The following is a 21235-nucleotide window of genomic DNA, read 5'->3' as shown; positions in this document are numbered from 1 at the left end:
TCTCAACACACAATCAACACATGCACTCATAAAGGGGGGGCTTCAAAGCGAGTAAGTTGCCTGAGCATCTGGCGGGTTGGTGCCTTGCTCCAGGGAACCTTGACAGTGTTTGGAAGTGTCCCAACACCACCATGGGAATGAGCCATCAAAGACAGGGATGGGAGGATCACCTCAGTCCAGGAATGTTTGAGCTGTTTAATCATACGCCGGAGCGACGGCCAATCAGAGCGCAAAGATGCAGCAACGTGAAGGACAAAAGACGTGGAGCGGGAGCGGAGAGTCTCACATTAGGGATGGGAATGCTCGGGACATCACTGGTCTTTCTTCTTCTACAGCTGGCTCTTTCTCTGGTGGTAAGACAGAATAAAAACCAGTCCCACTGTAATTGGGCAGGATGCTGGATTAGCTTAAACTCAGTTGTAAACATCCTTAAAGGTTGTTTTAAAGAGAGTGTGAGTAGTAGTAAAAAGGTTTATAGAGTGTTTGACTCTGAATTGTTGTAGGGGGCTCTAATAATGTAGTAATGTAGCTGACATGTCCTTTATTCAGATATGAATAAAGTTGTTTCTTTTGTTGCGGAAAAAGCAAAAATCTCCTTTAATCTCTGCTGCAGATGATGGAATCTGACCTCTCATACCATTCCCTCAGGTTCCACCGTCATGTGAGCGGCAGGTGGCGCCTCTGAGAGCAGAAATCCAGGCCTTGAATGAAGTGATTGATGACCAGCAACGCTACATCCAGGAGCTCCACAAGAACCATGGCCGCCAACTGCAACAGATCCCCAGCAGTCACCTGGGCGCAGGGAACGTTCACCGAGGTGAGGCGTCAGACGGCAGCACCCAGTGACACCCGTGTAACTCTCACTGAAAGAATCCTCAAAGCTGATGAGTTTCTTCTGTCCTGACTCCATGTGGTTACTCGTGGCCAATGTCCAGACTGCTCTGATGTGTTTGCTGATGGCAACGTGGCCAGCGGGGTGTACGTGATCCGCCCAAATGGGTCTCCCACTGCCCTGAAGGTCTTCTGTGATATGAACAACGGAGGAGGATGGACGGTATTCCAGAGGAGGAGAGATGGCAAGGAAAACTTTGACAGGTGTGTTTGCTGTTGTGCGGAATATCGGCGAATGTTATCAACGCCTGTGTTTGGCGAACGGCTGTGATCACTCTGTGTGTGCAGAGCCTGGGTGGAGTACAAGCACGGATTTGGAGACATGTTTTCACCTGAGGGGGAATTCTGGCTGGGCAATGAACCGCTCCATTATCTGACCTCGCAAGGTGTGTTCTTCCACTTGCTACATATTTTGTACCAAAAATCTGCATTTTACTCGCAAAGTGGGGATCTTTTTGGAAACATTTTGGCAGTCCACACAACTTTGATGGACTGTTTGAAGGTTAACATCTGGTTTTATGGTTGAGGTCAGTCATGAGTTTAGGCTCGTGTTGGGGTCAGGGGGTTTGTTGGGATGAGTAGGGTCAGGGTAATGTATTATGTCTGTGATAGTCCTCACAGAAGTACAAGGACGTGTGTGTGTGTGTGTGTGTGTGTGTGTGTGTGTGTGTGTGTGTGTGTGTGTGTGTGTGTGTGTGTGTGTGTGATTTCGTTCACCAGCCTTCTTACATTTATTTCCTAGGAAACTACGAGCTTCGGATAGACATGGAGGACTTTGACGGGAACCAGCGTTTTGCAAAATATAAAAAATTCAGAGTGGATGATGAAAAGGTAAAATTGCAGCACTTTGATGATCGTGTTGGCACATTAACGTTGTGGAAAAGGTCCATCAGGAACTGCAGGGGTTGAGGATGACACCAGCAGGCACTCTGCTCACCTTGGTCCTCCACTCTAACAACCATCCCTGGTTGTTCTGTAGACATTAGACATGAATGTGTAGCCACAGTCCCGATGTGCCCTTGACTGACTGCACCTGGGATTTTCAGAGCCTTGTGTTTTCCTGTGGATTCGGCTGATGTAACCGTCTGTGCGCTCCTCTAATTGAAGCTTTTTCACTTCTCATAACACACCAGTTGTGTTTAGACTGAGTTCTCTGCTCCTTGATTGTGGAAGCAGCAAGGACGTCTGGCTGCAATCCTGCCAACGGGCCGGGTCAACAACCGGAAATGGTGACACTTCAGCTGGCTTCCCAGTGGCCGTGACTGATCACACACGCTGAAACAATGAGTTTTAAGAGTTTTAAGTTAGATGTTAGAGGAAAAAAGAAAATCCTGTTTGGAGGGCAAAGCGCTGACTCGTAATGAGACAATTGAGAGGCCAGAGTAGAACAACGCGTCCACATTCAACTGTACAGCTTTTTCAGAGCAACTCCCTTTTGCTCCGCACAGGATGAGTATCAGTTGCATCTGGGAGAGTACTCTGGGAATGCTGGGAATGCCCTGGTCAAGAAACGCATGACCCCGCCTGCAGAAGAAAACCGGATCTTCCCGGGCGTCAAGTTCAGCACATTTGACCACCTGAATGACACTGAGAGCAGGTGCATCAGACACAGCAAGTCAGGCTGGTGGTTCAGCAGGTAACAGACGCATTCACAGACACGACAGACATTTCCCAACACATTCACCATCCATCTCCAGCCGGGAGACCAGGGCAGCTGTTCTGGAACATCTGTAAAGCTGCAGCATGATAGTTCTGCTCTCTCACAGGTGTGATTCTGGCAATCTGAATGGGCATTACTATAAGGGACCATACCAAGCCATGATGGATGACGGCGTGGTGTGGCACACCTGGCACGGCTGGTGGTACTCCATTAAATCGGTAGTCATGATGGTGCACGCTGCTGACCACCAGCGTCCAATGGAAACCTTCCCAGATGAATCAGGAGTTGACGTGCAAGGGCCGTTTCCCTGACGATGCCCAAAGAACTTCATATTACACATTTAGCCATTTAACGTCATTCAGTGTTCAATATTTGTGACGGCTCTAAATAAAAAAACTCAAAGGTTGTCATATTACATTTATTCAGTGTCGAAAAATAAATCACAACTATCGTAGACAATTTGGGTCGAGGTTTTCAGGACGACAACTCACTGCGTGATACAAAGATGCAAAACCTGGATCGGCTGTAAGGATGTAGAGAAACACAACCTATGTTGAATATACTGCATATGGCTTCTGGAATTCTGCGTATTTGAAGAGGAATACATTCCATATCGGTAAAGTTTGACTTGGTCCTTTCGAGGACCACTGAAACTGCTTCTTCGGGGGTCCAGAACAAAGCCGGGATTGACAACGCAAGGACAAACAAATATTAACGTTCAAGAAAAAGAGTAAAACGATCCACCCTGAATCTTCCAACAAGCTGGGTTTTTTTTTTCATTTTCCGAGCTTTAACGCGGGTTGTCACACTTCTTAACACTGGCCACCCATTTGTGAGGGGAAAGAAGGGATTAAGGGTTAGATTAAAAAATACTGGAGAGTCGGAATAAAACAATACTGTACAAGTCCTGAGGTGTGCTTGTTGCTTTAGTTCGCTTCAAATGAGGAGACACGAGGGAGAGCCTGATAGCTCAAGTGCATCCACGCCAAAGCTCGAGCAATGAGCGAAATCCAACAAAGTCAAGTCTTTGGAACAGCTCCAGTCTTTGTCGGGCCTCGGTCAGAAGGTAGAGGATGCCAGGTAAAGGTTATCTGGGTGACAGCGGGGCAGCGGTCGGGAAGGCGGCCGAGTTCCGAGGCGAGTTGAAGGGGGAGGTGGGGGAGAGGCGACAGGGACTCGGGAGCAAGTCGCAGTTTTGCAGCTTCCACAGCAGCTCTTCGTTCTCCATGGACAGACGTTTATTGACCTTGGACTCCTTCTGTAGCGACTGCTGCAGCACGACCTGCTCACTGGACAGCTGCCTGCAGGGGGCGACAGACAGCTACAGTAGGCTGCATTTAGGGAAAAAACAAAGCGATACTTGACACACATACTTGGAGAGGGCTGCATATTTATCCATCCTGGCTTGGTAGTCCTCGTTCTCCTGTTGAACCTTCTTTAGACACTCTTCCAGCTTAATATTAGCCTCCATCTACAACCAGAGCACATCAGTGGATTACTAGTGCGCCGAGTTCAGCTAACGATTGTCGCCTTGGTTATCATTCAGGTCAGGGCAGTGATAGAGTGGTGCTCACCAGCTTGTCCATCTCCATGAGCTTCTTCTCTTTTTGGTGCAGCTGGTTGTTCCTGATCTCCAGCACTGCTTTCAGGCTCTCCAGCTCTTGCTCCAGATATAAAACGTGGGAGTCCTACGGGAGCAAAACAGACACAGAAATATTCCATCGGAGTTAGATTAAGAACATTCTTTTACCATCTTTATCAGTGTTAAAAACGTCTGCAAAGCTGCGCGTGAAAGTGAAACGCTTCCAACCAAATATTTCTCAGCGGGTGTGTGCTTCCCGTCCTCCTCCTCTTCCTTCAGCTTCTTGTACAAAGCTTCCTTCTCTGTCGACAGTGGAAGTATTTTGTCCTGTGAGAGGGAGATTAAATTTTATTCTCTATCGCACGGTTTGGATCATATTACACCACATCAGAGCAGCAGTTCTTACAGAGAGTGACGTCTCTGTCCGCTTCAGGGATTTCTCCAGGTTTTCCATGTCTTTCTCATGAGTCCTCTTTAGCTCTGGTACGTACAAACACAAGCTTATCAAACATCTGAGCTCTGTCTCCTGTCATTGAAAGAAGTTAGCTGACTTCCTATGCATTCATCTCTATATTCAGGTTATGCAAAATAAACAAGAGAAAGTCAAATAATGAATAATTTCATTATTTCTAAATCCTCTAAAAACAACAACAGCACCTCAAGGAATAGGAAGGTATCCCTGTTTTAGCAGCCAGTAACTTGGCCCAGTCAGCATGTGTGAAAGGGACCTTTATCATCTTACTGATACGGGTGCTTTCTCCTCACCTTGTATGCACGACTCGTAGTGTAATTTGAGAGAATCCATCCTTTGGGTCTGGATCACTTCCTGGTTTTCTCTCTCTGCCTGCTGCTGCTTCCTCAGCCGCTCCACCTGAGAGACGTCGAGGGGGTCAGTAAAAACGGGTATTGAGCTAAAGCCTCGCGCTAGCCTGGGAGTAGTGGATTATCTGAATACACTGTTTCTATATTCAAAATTAAGGGAACAATCCTGACACACACAGCCCGTTACATTTTTATATACTGAACATGGCTCAGCGCATTTACACACATGCGTGTGTACATATGTTCTGACCTGCTCCTCCATCAACATGCAGCATTTGTCCGCCTCCTCCTGGTATATCTGGTGGACTTTGTCCCACTCTCTTTGGTAGAAACTCTTCAGTCTGACACACAAAACAGGTGCCATTGGAACCTGGGACAATGCGCCATGGTGACGAGCTTCGAGATCTGAGGATGGTACCTGTTCTCCAGCTGCACCAGCTCCTCCTGATGCTGCCCCTCTAAGGTCTTCATGGCTTCCTCGAAACTGGAGCGCATCTCCTCCTTCTCCTTCTGCAGCCGTTTACAACACTGTGTTGACAAGACTGAAGGGAGGAGACGGGGAATTATCAGGTGTGATACTGCGACAGACGGTCGATTAGAAGTATTGATCTATTGGACCCAATAACCTACAACCAGGCAGCAGCACTCAAATCTATATTTACTAGTGGTATTATTGTATGTGGGGCAGTCCTGATTGGATTCAGACAAATCAAAATTGGAGATGAATAGGACTGTTCACGGTCGGCATCATGTTTGAAGGTTTCGACAAATCCTGACTAAACCGTAGAGAATGTGCGTGAGCCGGAATGCCTCCTGGCACTGTTCTCGTAACTCTGGAAAACTATAAACTAACAGTCAGATTCACTTCTGGCACACAAACATGTCCTCCCTTGGCCAAACTGAAAATATGGCTTAACAGCTGCAGTGTGTGTGTGTGTGTGTGTGTGTGGGTTTTGACGGTGGTCTATACATTGGTGACATTCCTCACTACTGTGTGTAAAGAGATAGGTCAAAGGTCAAACACACAGTAAAAGTAAAAGCTATAATCAAAGCTGCTGTTCCTGTTGAGGGAGGAAAAGAGGAAGCATGAGTGAAAGACGTGTGTGTCCTTTTGTGTGTGTCAACATGTTCCTATAAAGATGTGTGTGTGTGTGTGGGCACACACACGTGTGTGTTGTTCTGAGTGTTCTATAATAATCCTGCTGTATCAGCTGAAATGGAGAAACTGCCACTGACACGATACGTTCGTTGACATCCCGAGACGATCTGAGTCTATAAGAAAATCAAAAGCTCACACTAACATCAAACTCTTTGTGTGGTTTAACTGGTCTCTTACCCAGTTCATCTCGGAGATTCGCCAGCTCCGACGCGATCTCCCCCTTCTGCTTCACAGCTTCCTCTCGCTGCCCAGCAGAGGAAAAAGTGAGACAAATTTGAAACAAAATCAGACAAAATTGTGTGCGATTTGCATAAACCGTGTGCTTTTGTAGTGCGTGCACACGCAAACACACACTATTACAACACGAGCTGGGGAATTTACAGTCGTAGCACCTGTGATCTGGCTTCCTTTGACACTCACAGGGTTATAAAGTCCACCTGCTGTCTCTAAAGCGAGCGAACACACAGACCAGAGCGGACGGTCGTTTACCACAACAGAGGCAACAAAGTTGTCATGAGATGTCATTAAAATGGGAATATTCACAATTCCCCACAATCTGTTGGGAAAGGCAACAGATGTTGTGACCAGGGCGACGCATGCGGCAAGATTCCTGCATGGTAAGCATTCTTTTACAGCCACTCATGCTCAAACTCTCTCTTTTTCACACACACACACACACACAATCGCGTACACACACACACCCACACACACACCTTCTTGTGCCTCTTCTTGTAGCGATGATGGGTGGTCTTGCTATGCTTCCCGTGGGCTTTGCTGGCTGCGGAGCCCATGTTGCTGAGCAAAGATAGAAACTCTCCTCTCTTGTTCCTCCGGTGCTAATTCATTCCCTCAATCACAAAAAGACGAGGGCAGACAGACACGACTCTCTCTTTCTACTTGCGTGACCACACCTCCCACTCTTTACCTGTTCTCCCCCTCCCTCCTTCCCTCGTAAAAACCGCTTGAGGAGGAGTTTCCTGTATCTTTAGCCTGACCGTCTCCCTCTCTTATCAGCTGTCTACACACAAAGCTGATGCATATGCATTGAACTCATGATGGACACGCCTACGTTCTCCTCTCCTTCTCCTTTACAGGCTCCTGTCACCTTTGATGCGATGGCACATGTGGCACGAATCAATAAAAACACATTTTACTGCAGGAGCATGCAGAAATGTGTCCATTACAGACTTAAAATGTTAAAACTCAAGCTGGTGATTAAAACAATGACTACATGTGAAGCTATAAATCGTCTGGTAATTAACGTTGCCACTGTTAACTGTACAAGTTACAGTAAGATGCCCCTTTTTTTCTGAGGCAAACGGTCCCACCTCAGCCCACAGCCAACCCTCAGGGGAATATGTGCTCTTTAAACTAGCCAGTCACCTCCCAGGCAGATTAGATAGAACTGGAATTCCAAACTTCAGATAAAAAAAACACACCTTATCTCTGATAAACTAATCAGGGTGTCTGAGAGGACCCCCAGTCCGCTGCTCTCCCAGAACATTCGTACTTGTTTTGGGAATCAAGCCCTCAGCTTAAATAACTGAAAGTGACAATTACATAACAGTGACATGCATGTGCTCACGTGCTCAATATCATTCGATTCTGCGCACAAGTTCTATGCACAAGATTAGATATCTAGGCCGGGTCTGAGCGCTGGGATCTTTACGACACGCTTGCTACAACAAAGGCTTAAAACAAGTGTAAATGCTTGATCAGAAAGCAAATATTTACTCAACAGCTGGTCTGAGTTCCGGCTATTTATGACTAACATCATCCAGCAGTTTTTGGACTGGAATTACACCCAAATTGAGAAGAAACTAACATGGTCTGATTTAAGCAGCTGTATGGAGCCAGTTGTGCTGCACCGCTTCTATGACAGCTGCAAAGTTAGAGAGGACTTAAATTTCTTTATTACTCTCTTGCTGTAACACACACTCATCCTTGTGCTTCTATCTTTGTGAGGTTCCTCATCAGCATAATCCATTGCCCAGCTTCTTAGCCCAAACGGCCCCAACTAGGAACCCAAAGTTTTCTGGTGAAGTCAGTAAAATTATTTCACCCTTTGGGTCTCAGTTTACGCAGAAACGGTGTTTTCACTCCCTGGAAAGGCATTTTTGAAAAAGCTTTCAAGGGTAGACTCTTTTTCGAAAGGCCTCCAGCCTCCGTTTCAGTGAAAATGGGAAAAAACTAAGAAGCAAAACGATTTTTAAAAGAAATAGATGCTTGCACATGTCTTTTAAGCACACACCACCAAGTGGTCTAATGTGGGAACTACAACACGTAAACGGTGCTCATTTAGAAGAGGTTTTTGCTTTGAAAACAAGAAAGGAGGAAAAAATAGAATGTCCTCGTGTAAACAGGGTGAAAATAAAGGCAGGCAAGCTCCCCTGGACAGGTAAAATTGCTGCTGAATAGGAACAGCTTCTCTACATTTACAATGTAAAGCCACACTCAAGGATTACAGACACCACACCCGCCTTTCACATGCAGTGGTGCCGAAGAAGCCATGTGAATTATTTAACATTGATTATTTACTCAGCTTATCCTGTTTCATTTCTCAGTTTGTGTCCAGACTTGAATCCTACTCACGAACGTAGACATTTCACTTGTGAAATCCTTTAACGTCAATTTGGTTTTGTCTGAATTTTGCTTTAAATGAACATGGGACACAACCCCTGATGCTAAGGTTGTACAAATGTGCAGACAGCGATATCTGTCCACCTGATTGAGCCAAAGTACCTCAGAAAAGATGTGTTGGATGACCGTAGCCAGAGCCTCCACTCTCTTATTGCCTTGAATGAGCATCCTCCTCAGCTGAGTGACGGCCTGTTTCTTCTTCTCTGCGTGCTCTTTGCTCTGGTTGTGTTTTGTCGTGACCGTTCCGTCTGCAGCGGAGGCCTTCGATGCGTTCTGCGGGCGGGACGTTGTTTTGAGGACGGAACGGGACCCTGTCCTTCCATCGGCGGCGCTTGAGATAGCATTGTTGTTTTTAAAGTCTGCCACCGGTGAGTTACCATTCACCACACCCGCCGTCTAAAAGCAATTTTAAAAACAAGCATTTTTCTTCATTCGTTCTTCATATTTCATGTGATTGTTTTGTTGCATCTTCAGACTAAGCTAAAATACTAATTGCTAATGAGTTTAAAAAAGGAAAAGATGAATTCTTACCAGGTCAGAGGAGATCTGCTGGTGTTTCTGCTTCTGGCCATCACACTGGGAAACGCCATTGCAGTGTGTCTGCCTTGATGCCTCCCGCTGCTTGTTTTTGTCCACTACAAGAAAATGCAGAGCACAGAGTCACACTCAGGTATGTTGAATAGAATAAACCCCAACCACTGTACGCTGAGAGAAACCATAGGTCCATAGGTCCCCCCTATGACTCCCACTGGGTCACCAGGCCAGTGGATGCTGGATTTCGCTCCGTTTGCGTTGTAGCGCACATAGAAGAGCTTCGGTGAGGACGCCGAATCTCTCATAGTCTTTAAATCTTCAGTCTGAGGCCAATGTCAGCTCCCAGTTTAAACACCAGTGAAGAAGAACATACAAACATGATGCATCAGGCTTTTGGAAAAAGGGAAATGACTGAGTTTGTTCTGAAGGTGTCCCATACATTAGAGACAGATTTACAGGTCAAGTCAGAAATTGGTCTAGTCCACAGTGCAATTAATAATCCAGGGCTTGTCTGACTGTGCAGTTTTTGCAAGGTGGCATGTTTGGTTAAAAATTGAAGAGATAAACTTCTTAATTTTACTCAATGCTTGCTGAGAGAAAAAAAAATCAACCCCGAACTGAGGTGCATTAAACAAGCCTGAACAAACAAGAAAATATTTTTGAGTGTATGAGCACACAAAGTACACTGACATACTTAACCCCACCCCCTTAATTTAAACAGTAGAATAAGGACAGTGTATGCTGCCTCAAATTGAAGAATTCTCGATACAAATTATTAATCTGGCAGCGGTGTGCATGGGTGTCGACGCGCCACTACAAATTCAAATCCTGCACTAATTAAACAGGATGGTAAATGGGTCAGTGTGCCAAAGAGGTGCCGTGGTAACGAAGACCGACGATCCAAAGATACAACTCTCGGATATCCATTTACTTCCAGCGCGTTCAATGTTTCTTTCACACTGTTTAACAGCAGTAATTCAAGTCCCTTGTGTTTTACATGATCATTGCAGGTGTGAAGGATTTGTTTGAAAAGACACAGCTATTGGATTTATCACCTGCACAGGAAAGGCTGCCCTTTCCCAAGTGTTGCTATGGAAACAAGCGTGCAGATCACGGCATCAGGGTACACATCCACTGTGGCCATTTACATGCAAAACCATTCCAGCCAGTCGCCTAGCAACAATGACGCATTGCACAAGGGTGACTCGCAATATTTTCCGAGGGTTCTCTGTTGGGATTATGTTGCTGTCACTCACCACCAGTGAGTAGCAACTGTACTCTCGCCATAATCACATAAAAATGCCCTCAGTATACTGAATTTGATAGCTGCTGGTCCACTTAAAGCTTTACCTCACGGAGGAGACGGACCACGGCTGTCCATGCATGGACAAAGAGCCACAGAGAGGATAAAAACTCACATTTGCATTTTTTGGTCACACTTCAAATGTGCTCTAACTCAGCTTGACAGCTGCAGAGTTGGTGGCTTTATGAAAAGGTAAACGTCTGCTACCCAAATGGCAGGACATAACTCTCCATTAGCATATAAAAGAAGGAGCCGCACCACAATGGTGAAAGCCAAAGTCCACGTGAAGACGTAAAAGGCCCGTCGCTCATCATACAGAAGGCTGGTAGATCAGACGCGTGTCCAACAGAGAGCAAATATAGCACAAACATGGAACCCGAATCTGTCCTCATCTGCCACTGAGTCAGGATCGTGCAGGTTACAGCAGCCCCAGGGCACCACTGTGAGCGTGACTTCTGAGCACGCACGTTCTGAGGAAAGCTGCCTTTAACCTACATTTGAGGCTAAAAAAGGGTCCTGTGGAGCTCAGGCAGGGAAAAATATCACCACCTACATAGAATTAGGTTATCTAGAATAAGGTTATTTATAGGAAGAAGCTGAAAAACACATGAATAACTAAAAGACGTAAAGCCCATTCATGGAGAAAGAACAGCCGGTGAATATGAACAGAGCAGATGCGTCCATGGATATTTCTGGTTTGCATACGTGTATGCGTCGCATGTGCGGTGCCCCTTGAAGCTGCAGCGATTTATCAGGCCAGCGCATCGCCACTCGTGCATTAAACTCACACACATTGCACACGACACAACTACGATAGCTGTCTGCGCAACCCAAAATTCCCCTGGAAAGGAAGTGGGATGGAGGTCAATGCGATGAATGCACACACCCAGCGGGAGAGACAGAGGAGATATGTGGGTACAGGTTGGTGAGCCCTGGTGTGACTAAAGGTTAGACAACTGACCATTTAGATTTATGAGTTATCAATCACTATCGTCACCTGGTTCCCAATCTGACTCCCATTAAACTCTGGATTAATTGACTGTTGTTAACATGATCTCTAAAGATCTCTCAGTTATGGGGACACTTCTTTCCTTTTTAGTGCTGAAGTGATGAATAAATGATGGTTGAATGATAAGAAAAAAGGAGAAAGCAGACCTGTGTGAAATACCATGGTATTCTTCCGGCATCCTGGCAGCAGCTGGAGGTTTCTAAAAAGTCCCTTGGCAGTTAGCTTCACGTGGAAATTGGCCAGCGACAGTCTGGGAGACCATAACATTGTATCTGTTTCTGATGCCGAGGCAGTGTTTTTGGAGAAACGCAATAATCCCGCTGTCGGAAAAAACAAGTGTCCTCTTTCCACCCTAATCCTACGGTTAAAAAGCCATCACTCCATGAGTAATTTTGCTGCTGTAACCTACATTTCCACGGAAACCATTAAATAAAGACAAAAAAATTGACTTTTTTCACAAAAAAGATATCCGTTAACTCAGCTGCCCTTTAAAGAATCACAACATCAGCATTGTAGGAAAGGAAGAAATGCACCAAAGCAGCAGCCAAGAGGAAAAAAGCACCAAAAATAGCTGCAGCCAACAACAAAGATGGAGGGAAGGAGGAGCGAGGTAGTAGTCAATGCTGGTGATGATCAGGACTCATCTACATGCTGATCTATTCACTGACACACACTGCAGGGGTGTGTCAGAGAATCTCAGCATCATCGCTCTCTCTCTCTCTCTCTCTCTCTCTCCCTCACACACACAGGCAGAGGTGCTGCATCAGGGGAGGGATATGGGGCGGGATTAAAATAATCCCTCTCGCACATTACACTGGAAAAATAATTGGCTAATAAATGGTCCTACTTTAGAGAAGCTTTTAATATATCATATATCATATCAACAGAGCCAATCTAGTCGGGGGAGGGGTTGCATGGATGTGCTCAAATCCTCTGACTGCGAGACATCTGACTCCATAAATAACCACAGAAAGAAGTGAAGAAAATAATAATGACAGCTGGAAAAGAAAGAAGCAATAGATGGTTGACGTCTGTTTACACAGACTACCAAAGATCCACACAGGGACAGAGCTCCACTCGGATCTCTGTCAGCAACACCAACCTTGGAAAGTCTAGGCTTGGCCAATAACTGGCAGTAAAAATATACATTTTTACATTAATATTTCAAAGTTAGAATATGCATTATTTGTTGTTGTTGAGAGTCATTTAGGCTCAATGAACGGCTTCCTCTCTAGTCATTATCAGGACTGCAGAACCTAAATGTCTTGTTGTTAGGTTCAAACTGTTCATATATTATCATATATTATCACTCCTGTGCAGAACCCTGTGACCTGCTTTAACTGATGTTCTATCACCTTGGGATAGCAGGGGACAACCTGACCATCCTGTGACACTCCATCCCCCATTTTCTTATATGCTCCTTTGGTATATATGATGCTTTGTTTTATCATGTGGCGCTAACGCTTTATCATGTGGCGCTTACACTTACGCTTATTGTAATCTTACATGTTCGTGTGCTAATATAAAATAAACCTTGTCAAGGCTCACACTTGGTAGCTCACACTGCAGACGTGTGGTTGCCCTTCCGCCTCATTCCTCTGAAGGCAACAGCACGGGGAGAAAACTAATTCTTTTCTCCCCAACACTCGCGTCAGGACACGTGGACGCGCCACCGTGTGCCAGAGGGACAAATGTTAACCATCTAAACACACCTTCACTGATCAGCAAACATCCATCACCTGACGTTTGTCCCCGGCAAAGCCTCACTGAGCTGCAGCTTTGCAGGGAATGCTGGGATTTCGGCCTGGTAGTAGCAGGGGTGTTTTTGGCTGGGGGGTGATGGGGGGTCTTGGCTGTACTGCGTTTGCTGACTGTCGTGGTCTTCAGATCTGCAGAGGCAACATAGAAAAGGTCAGACCTGCAATCTAGCTGCTGCTACTCAACTTTTCAAGTTTGTCCCCACTTGTCACACCCCCAGTTTGCCCAGTCCAGTTTGCTCAGCCACTCTTATGAACCAGGCCTGATAATAATGTCACATTTTAAAACTATTTTAAATGATTCATATACAAATATTAATTTATTAACCTCATCAGTATTGAGAAGTATATAGGAGTAAGAAGCAGAAGAGATGTCAAAGTAAATTCAGTTCATGAACGACATTAAAGGCTCAAAACAAACCGCTCACTTGGAGCAGAAGTTCTGGCTTGAAGTGTTGTAGCACGGCCCCTCGTCACATGAAGCTTTGGAACCCCAAAAGAAGCACTGATGGCTGTAACACTGGGAGCACTGGTGCTGGTAGGGGGGACTGGCTTTGCTGAGCTTCTGCTGGGTGGTTCGTTTGGACTGGTTCCTGCGGCTGACGAGGAAGCTGAAGATACAAAGCACAAGATTGCATTTCTTTTAAAATTCTGGTATTGAAAACACAAGTGGATGACTCTTTTTTATCATCAGTGAATGCACCAGACATGCCATAACTGAAAACAATTACAGCAACAACAATGACAAACGTGTTACATTGCAGCTACACCACAACGTCTCAGTCAGTAACCAAATTTAATCCTCGAATCAATGTTTTATTTGTGGGAGAAAACAAGAGAAAGTATGTGATGGAGGAAAACTCAATATTCGATATTATCCATTGCGATCCAGGCAGGGACACAGCGACCATTAACTGACCTCTGACCCCACCATTTTACCACACATGCATATACCTGCAGCCATGGTGCCGTTGTTGTCATTGAGAGCTAAGGTTTGAGGGCTAAGGTTTGTCAACCCTTTGATAGGGAGTTTAGATGCAGGTGCAGCTCCGTGTTTTCCGACTGGACCCGGAGGAGGCGGCGGATTCGATGCTTCCTCTGTGGTGGTGTGAGGTTTGGGGTTACCTGGTAAAGGGTGAGAACAGACGAGATTTAGCTGAAGGGTAAAGTCAAGCCTGTTGATATGAAGAAACCACTGAAACAGATGATTTTGTAACGAGCTTTGAGTAAAGGCAAAAAAAAATAAAAATCATCTCAATCATGGGAACCACGATCATGGGAGTTTGGCTGCGCCCAGTTTTCAAAGGGGACCTTCAAGGACTTTAGAGATAAAGGGAAGATTCGATATAGGCCCGTAGATTGGATGATGTGATGTTCTGTCAGCACTGGTCTGATTACTGCAGCCTTGTACACCAGAGGTACAAAAAATAACCTCGCCTGGAACAAAACTGTTAATTAAAGACAAATTGCCTATAGTACGCATGTGGGGATGGAGTCTAAGAGACATGTGGCAGAGTGAGGTCTGCTAATTAAAGAGAACATCTCAGAAAAGTCTATATGTTCAAAGGACTTTGAAGGCTTGTCGGAGCCTTCAGAAGTTTCCAAAATATCTGCAGCCTGATTTGATTTGTTTATCTATAACGGCTATAATTTGATGAGTGAAGAACCTCCTGGGGAAGTTTTCTTGTATGTGGACAACCTGAGCTGAAATTCTCTCTGGATTAAAAGAAAGAGGAACAAATGAAAAGAAGAAAGAGAAGACTTAAAGGAGGACTCGACCCCAAAGTTTCAACACAAGACAACTTTTTTAGGTAAATCTGGAAAGGTTTGCTCTCATGCAAATCTTGGATAAGTGGCATTATCAGCAGCAGCAGCACACATGTTGGTATGCGGAAGGTATTTCAACAACAGTCTCAGACTGTCATTTTCTTTCTGCTGCAGACCTGAAGCCTTCCTCATTGTCCTCCAGTGAAAAATCCTAACACGTAATAGTGTCACCGTGCACACACAGAGGTAACAGCAACATACCCTGGCTGTGAATTTGGCTCTGCCTCGTGCTCATTGGTGATACTCACTCAAGAGCCTGGGGATGCCCAGTCCTGTAAGTCCTGACCTCGAGGACCCCGAGGGCTCCTGCTCTGGTCTGACGCCTCTCTCCTGCTGCCTGATGCTCGGTCCCAGCTTGGAAGGCACTTTCTGGAGGAAGAGCTGAAGTTTAGCCGGGCTGCGTCCCGAGACCGTAGCGTTGGCTATTGTAAATAAGAAGTGGAGGAAGAGGGAGAAGTGCAGGAAAAAAGACAGATAGGAGGGGTGAAGAAGGGACAGTCTGAAAGCAGGAAGGAGGAGGAAGGAGTGTGCTGCAGATGTGGGTGTGGACTATTGCCTGGAAGCCTGTCTCCAGCTCCTGTGCCTCCCTGTGCAGCAGAACACCATATTTACACGAGTGACAGTGTGGCACCTGTCTCGGCTTTTCATTGACAAAACTAGTGCCCGTCATCACACCCCGCAGATTAATATACATTACATTCTGTACGGAGACGAAACATATAGTTGAGTAGTATTATCAACCCTCCATGAACACATGGAATCTTTTTTTTTTTTTGGACTGTATCTGAGTTATATATTAAATCCAGAATGGCATAAACAGGAAATACACAATGGAAGTTCACAGTATCAATGAGGCCATAGGTAAATTTTACTCCATCACTGTATTTTGGATTTAAAAAAGCCCCATTATTTTATGCTGGTTTATTTTAAAATCCACTCAGAGTACATGGATTAAACAACAGAAAGGTGACAGTAGTTTAAATCTGTATTTCTGTCAGATGACAATATTCTAAATTTACATGTGAAAACATCCCATGATGCTGAACGGTAGGAAAAAAGAAAAAACTTGACTAAAAAGAATGTGGAAGTGACCGAAAATGAAAAGGTTAGGAGCCATTCCGGAGTTTGCAGGTTGCTATAGTTACCTAAGATGCACAAGTTGAATGCAGATTCCCAATTTTACGTATGATTACTTAAGTTTGATATAACTTGTTTTTAGTAGTTTACCATTGTGTAAGACAGGTACTGTCAGTATTTAAAATTAAATAAAGACCAGAATATTTACCCTTTGCTTCTTTTCTGGAGTTAAAGTCTTGCCAGGAGCCCTCCCGGGGCCCTCCGCTGACTCTGGATTTGGTCTTGGATGTAAAGGCTCCACACCCACAGCACTCTCAGGTTCCACAGGACTGTCCTCGTGTAACTCAGATGCAAGAAAACAAACTGCCTGAGTCCTGGAGACATCAACAGCCATCTTCAGGGTTGGCCTGATGTTACAGCTCTTTCCTCTCATGGACAATTTGATGGCGCCTGCCAGCGATTTGACCCTCATCTGTGCATTCTTCTTCTGGAAAGAAGATGAATTTAGACACTCATTATAAAAAGAAATCACACATTTTAAAACAAAGGCAGACTGTACAAAAAATGGATTCATTAATTTGGGAAACTTGTCCACTTCGGACATGGAAGGTTTATTCTTTTCTGTTCCATGCAGATCAAACATCAATGAGTGAAGCAGCAGTAGTTGAGTTTTTTTTAATGATTTAACTGACTGATTAGTGGTAGGTTTAGAACATCTGGACATGGCTGTATTTGATAGTTGATAGAAGATGATGTGTATGGTCAAATCAGAGCTCACAGAAAGAAATCTCATCAATGGGAATCTCTGTTGCCTGAGACATTCAAGACACTGCCAGTGCATACATAAAAACAACAATATTACCTTAATTCAAAAGTCTAGGACACAATTTCATCTGCAAACACCTGCAAAAGAACACAAGCCACGCTGTGTATATTAATACCTGCTAAGACAAATTTTGATTCTTGTCCTCTTTGTTTCTGCCGCACAAGAGAAGAGTGGAGAAATTCTGCCCCCTACAGGCCGTGCTGCGAACTGAGTCACTGAAATGAGAGAGCCCAAAAACGGCCTTTAATGCTGATTCCTTTAATCCTGAGGCAGGTCACACCCTGAACAAGTCCAATTTGTTAATGAAAAGCACTTCTGAAAATAAAAGTCATAAAGTCATGTATTTTTCAAGTGAAAGTTGTCACATTGTGATTTGAGAACGTGTCATGTCATCAGACTAACTTAAATCTGCATCTAAATGTTGTGTGTTTTATGTGCATGTAGATCAGAAATGGAGGTGATCAGATCAGGATGCTCCTCCATCTCCAGAACTCATAAGTTAGAGTTTAACGTGACTAGAGGACAGTCGAGATGCAGAATTGTTTAAAAAAAAAAAAATTCAACCTAGTATTTCTTCCCTGCCAGTTAGGATCAGCCTCCCCGTCGGCCTCCAGGACATCTCTGCAGCCAGCACAAGCGACTAACCCACAAGTTCAATGGCTACTGTTAATTGGTTGGACGTAGCGAGGCAGTTAGACACGCTTGTCAAGCAGGTTAAAACCAGTGTTAGACGCACTGGAAGTAGATGAATGGCAAAGGATAGAGGTGAAATAAACTAAACTGAACATATACAACAAAACAAATCAGCAAATAATTAACAACAAGCAGACCTGAAAGCAGGATGTGTTTTAAATTAGCGTAGATAGAAAGGAGATACACCTTTAAGTGTGATTACAGAGCAAATCTAAACCAAGTTTAACCAAGTCAGACCTATACAGAGATGTGAACAAGCCAAAATGTCATCAAATATAGGGTGCTGCTGTGAGATAAAATGCTGAAGTTTTAGCCGGAAATGGATGTGTAAGCCCACAAAAAGGGCTTGAGAAGAAGAAGGCTGTAATTGTCTCTATTTGAAAGATTTAACCTCATTGTGACACGGTCAAAGGCAGTTCTTGTGTGTATGGGCGCAAGTATTTTTGGGGATTGTGTGCGTAGTTTCAGCATCTTGCTTCATATCCAGAAACTGTCTTCAACCTAAAATAGTGGGAAAAGAGCAACTCTGCCGATGATTTGCCCTTTCGAAGCTTCCCTGTGACCATGTTGCGAAGTTTCGTTACTTTCAGTCAGCATCTGGAATCTATTAACCAGCTGTGCTGCTTCGCAGACTGCAGGGTACCGACCACATGACTGCTTTGTACATATGGAGAGATGTCCCTAGCTCTTAATTATTGCCGTAATTCGACCCTGACATCTTACGTCTGCGGGGACAAATATTGTCCACTCACAATGGACGCATGGAAATACAAACAGCACAGTCTTCAAAAGAGAGGGAACTGCCATAGCTTCCACTAGAGGCTGTGAAGTAGTTGTAGTTTCCTATAACTCACTTGCCAAGACAAGGCTTTGTTAAATGAGCTATAGATTTGGTTCCAGTCCTGCCACAAAGATCACAACAGACAAACTAAAGCAATTGAGAGCCCACATTGGTGCTGGGTGAGTTCACACTCTCACTTACCCTCTCGTCTGCCCAGGCTGTCGCAAAAGCATCCAAAAAATGCCCCCCCCAAACATCAGGATTCACGGGAGCTTCTTCAGCTGGATCCTATAGACAGTCCCTCTCATAGCAGGACGCAGAAGCAGCATAATGCACATTCACGTGTCGGGTCTCATTACATCATTGCTGCATGTAAAAAAGTATGTGCAGACTGTCGAGAGGGAGGAGACGGAGGGAGAAGTGAGGGCAGGAAACACCTTCCCCTTTTTGGTTCTAACACAGAAATGTGCTAGCAACAATACTGTGTGTGTGTGTGTGTGTGTGTGTGTGTGTGTGTGTGTGTGTGTGTGTGTGTGTGTGTGTGTGTGTGTGTGTCCTCTCTAAGAGGACCTAAAACATTTCTTCACCCATACATCCAGCATTTCTTTCCCTCAAACTCTAAAGGGAAGCTAAAGTAAATGGTTTTGTGTATATGCGTGCGTGCGTGCGTGTGTGTGTGTATGTGTGTGTGTGTGTGTGTGTGTGTGGGGAGGAGCGAGCAGTCGTCACTAAGAATGGGTTGGCTGTTAGCTGCACTGGAGTCCCTCCCTGTCAGGAGTCTGGAAGGAAGCAGAGGGAGGTTTTTGACCAGAGGAAGGGGCAACAGGAGTAATGGAAACCTACGCCATGTCTGCTGGAGGGGGGTGGAAGGGTGAGACAAGAGAGAGGATACTTGTTAAGGGTAAAACAAAAAAACTACTGTAGAGTGGATCACAACAATTGCTTCTATTTTAGGAGAACGCTCAGGATTTCAGGGCTTTTAATAATGTGCTGAATACTTCAGAGAAATTAAATTCCCTCTCAAATGGCATTAACCAGACATTTTGTGCTACGCGTCTGGTGCAGAGGCACTTTTCAAGCCTAGAAACTTGGTTACCATCCAAACTAAAGCAACTTTTCTACATTTTTGAGAGCAAGTGCTGCAAATAACCCAAGAAAATCCAAATGGACCGACACTGACTGAGTAATTCTTTATAAATTGGCAGCAGTCAAACGGTCAGTGGACAAAATCTAAATCTACACTTAGGTGCTCTGCATGAAAAACACACTGGTGAAACACACGAAGACTCAAGCGACACAATGCATGCGACACTGAGACACATCGGTCTTTGCAGGAGTGGAGGAGAAACACATGAGGATAGACCCAAACACACAAGCATCTGTTTTTCAAAGCTTACTTTGGTGTGATGGAGGCCACAGCTCTTCCTCAGGCTGTTTCTGGTGGACCTTATGGTTCTGAATGGCTTTCCAGACGGTACCGGTGGAGTGGCCAGGGTGTGTAGTGTTTGAGGAAATGACCCTGGACTTTCTCCTCAGGCTGTTGCCAGAGAGTGGGTCCAGGTGTTTTGCTGAGCAGATTTGAGGTGTTGGGGGTGCATGACATCTTTCCACAGCCTCTCCATGGACATGGAGGAGCAGGTGCTGCCTTCTCTTTTGGTCTCCTGAAGTCAGTGATTATCTACTTGTTTGGTCTTGGATGTGTTGAGGACCCGGTTGGTTTTCTCCCACCATGCAGCCAGATGTTCTACCTTGTGTCTTTGATGGAACCACATTGTGATACCGTCGATGTAGATCCTGGTGGTGTAGATGACTGCATCAATGTCAAGCTCACTCTTCACAATCATTTCGGTGTTGTCAACATAGAGGAGATTGCCCTACAGTCCCTAAACCATCTCATCCTCTCAGCCAGTCTTTGTAATGGTCGGTTTGGATAAAGAAGCCAGTAGATGTGGATCTATTGGAGGTGGAGCCATCCTATTGTGGGGTTGTGATGCAGCCAGTGGAACAGGGAACAGGAGGTAAACATTAGACCATCTGACAGTTGGAACAAGATGGATTCTACGTATGGATAACGACCCTCAACACGCCTCAAAATCCACGATGGACTCCCTCATTAAAACAGATCTGTGGCTATCAAAATAGCAGCAAAGCCTAGACAGAACAGAATATGACAGAACAGGAAGACTTCTGTAAGAAAGGAATGAGCAAAACCCCTCAAACAAGACCCAAAATAATCTTTTGTTCAGTCCAACGGGAAAACACAGAGACTTACCGTCATTCCAATTCAGACTTTCCAACTCCGAGCTAAATAAACTTGAATGATACAGAATTTAGGCATTGACAGGTAGTAAAACCTGTAAAACTAAAAAACAGACAGGCATTCGTAGAGCTACAGTATAGGAGCTTTTTCAACAAAAAGATTGTAGGAGGAAATAGTCGTACATTAAGTGCAAAACACTTGAGAATAATTAGATACGGACGAGGAACCCGTCTCACCTTGAAGTTGTCGACCTGGTAGGACAGAAAACCTGGATCACGGCCCTCGGACGACTGGATGGAGGAACCCTGCATTGTGAGATACCTTGAGCGCAATAAACAGTTTTAATCGATCCTCGCAACAATTGGCGTCCACCCTAGTTTGTGCACTGTGAGGAATAGGAAGTGAATTTCCGAC

The 21235-nt window shown here is 44.9% G+C and overlaps 2 protein-coding genes across 8 annotated transcripts; one reads left to right on the top strand and one right to left on the bottom strand.

Annotated features, from left to right (window-relative positions):
* The first annotated feature begins 112 nt into the window (after nt 1-112).
* fgl1 (fibrinogen-like 1) lies at nt 113-2955 on the top strand. The gene is made up of 7 exons (XM_011612509.2): nt 113-353; nt 649-817; nt 936-1095; nt 1180-1277; nt 1634-1722; nt 2340-2527; nt 2658-2955. The coding sequence occupies exons 1-7, from the start codon at nt 132-134 to the stop codon at nt 2860-2862; spliced, it is 1131 nt and encodes a 376-aa protein (XP_011610811.2). The 5' UTR covers nt 113-131; the 3' UTR covers nt 2863-2955.
* On the bottom strand, nt 2954-21198 carry LOC101071752 (microtubule-associated tumor suppressor 1 homolog A-like). 7 transcript variants are annotated; one of them, XM_029850948.1, is made up of 21 exons: nt 21058-21198; nt 20638-20712; nt 19959-20535; nt 18763-19414; nt 17203-17302; nt 16470-16748; nt 15433-15553; nt 14312-14482; nt 13786-13968; nt 13313-13489; nt 9286-9389; nt 8857-9150; nt 6292-6358; nt 5374-5497; nt 5206-5296; nt 4899-5004; nt 4540-4613; nt 4362-4460; nt 4126-4239; nt 3925-4022; nt 3639-3852 (listed from the first exon to the last, which is right to left on the bottom strand). In XM_029850948.1, the coding sequence occupies exons 6-21, from the start codon at nt 16731-16733 to the stop codon at nt 3639-3641; spliced, it is 2301 nt and encodes a 766-aa protein (XP_029706808.1). In that variant the 5' UTR covers nt 16734-16748; nt 17203-17302; nt 18763-19414; nt 19959-20535; nt 20638-20712; nt 21058-21198. The 7 variants fall into 7 exon arrangements, with proteins under 7 accessions (XP_011610812.2, XP_029706808.1, XP_011610816.2 ...); XM_011612510.2 differs by lacking the exon at nt 20638-20712 and having other exon boundaries at nt 2954-3852; XM_011612514.2 differs by lacking the exon at nt 20638-20712 and having other exon boundaries at nt 13340-13489.
* Nucleotides 21199-21235: the final 37 nt, after the last annotated feature.

The sequence above is a fragment of the Takifugu rubripes genome, chromosome 17 (genome assembly GCF_901000725.2).
Source record: "Takifugu rubripes chromosome 17, fTakRub1.2, whole genome shotgun sequence".
Classification (NCBI taxonomy): Eukaryota; Metazoa; Chordata; class Actinopteri; order Tetraodontiformes; family Tetraodontidae; genus Takifugu; species Takifugu rubripes.
Note: the sequence above shows the minus strand (reverse complement) of the source record. Positions and strands in the feature narration are given on the sequence as shown.

What these genes read in the sequence shown, in the direction of transcription:
- LOC101071752 (XM_011612510.2), bottom strand. Translation starts at nt 16,733, where the DNA reads ATGAGGGTCAAATCGCTGGCAGGCGCCATCAAATTGTCCATGAGAGGA. An exon ending in TCATGGAGATGGACAAGCTG is followed by an intron (nt 4,023 to 4,125) that starts GTGAGCACCACT and finishes CTCTGGTTGTAG; the next exon opens with ATGGAGGCTAATATTAAGCT. An exon ending in AAATATGCAGCCCTCTCCAA is followed by an intron (nt 3,853 to 3,924) that starts GTATGTGTGTCA and finishes CGCCCCCTGCAG; the next exon opens with GCAGCTGTCCAGTGAGCAGG.
- fgl1 (XM_011612509.2), top strand. Translation starts at nt 132, where the DNA reads ATGGGAATGAGCCATCAAAGACAGGGATGGGAGGATCACCTCAGTCCA. An exon ending in AGCTGGCTCTTTCTCTGGTG is followed by an intron (nt 354 to 648) that starts GTAAGACAGAAT and finishes CCATTCCCTCAG; the next exon opens with GTTCCACCGTCATGTGAGCG. An exon ending in TCAGGCTGGTGGTTCAGCAG is followed by an intron (nt 2,528 to 2,657) that starts GTAACAGACGCA and finishes GCTCTCTCACAG; the next exon opens with GTGTGATTCTGGCAATCTGA.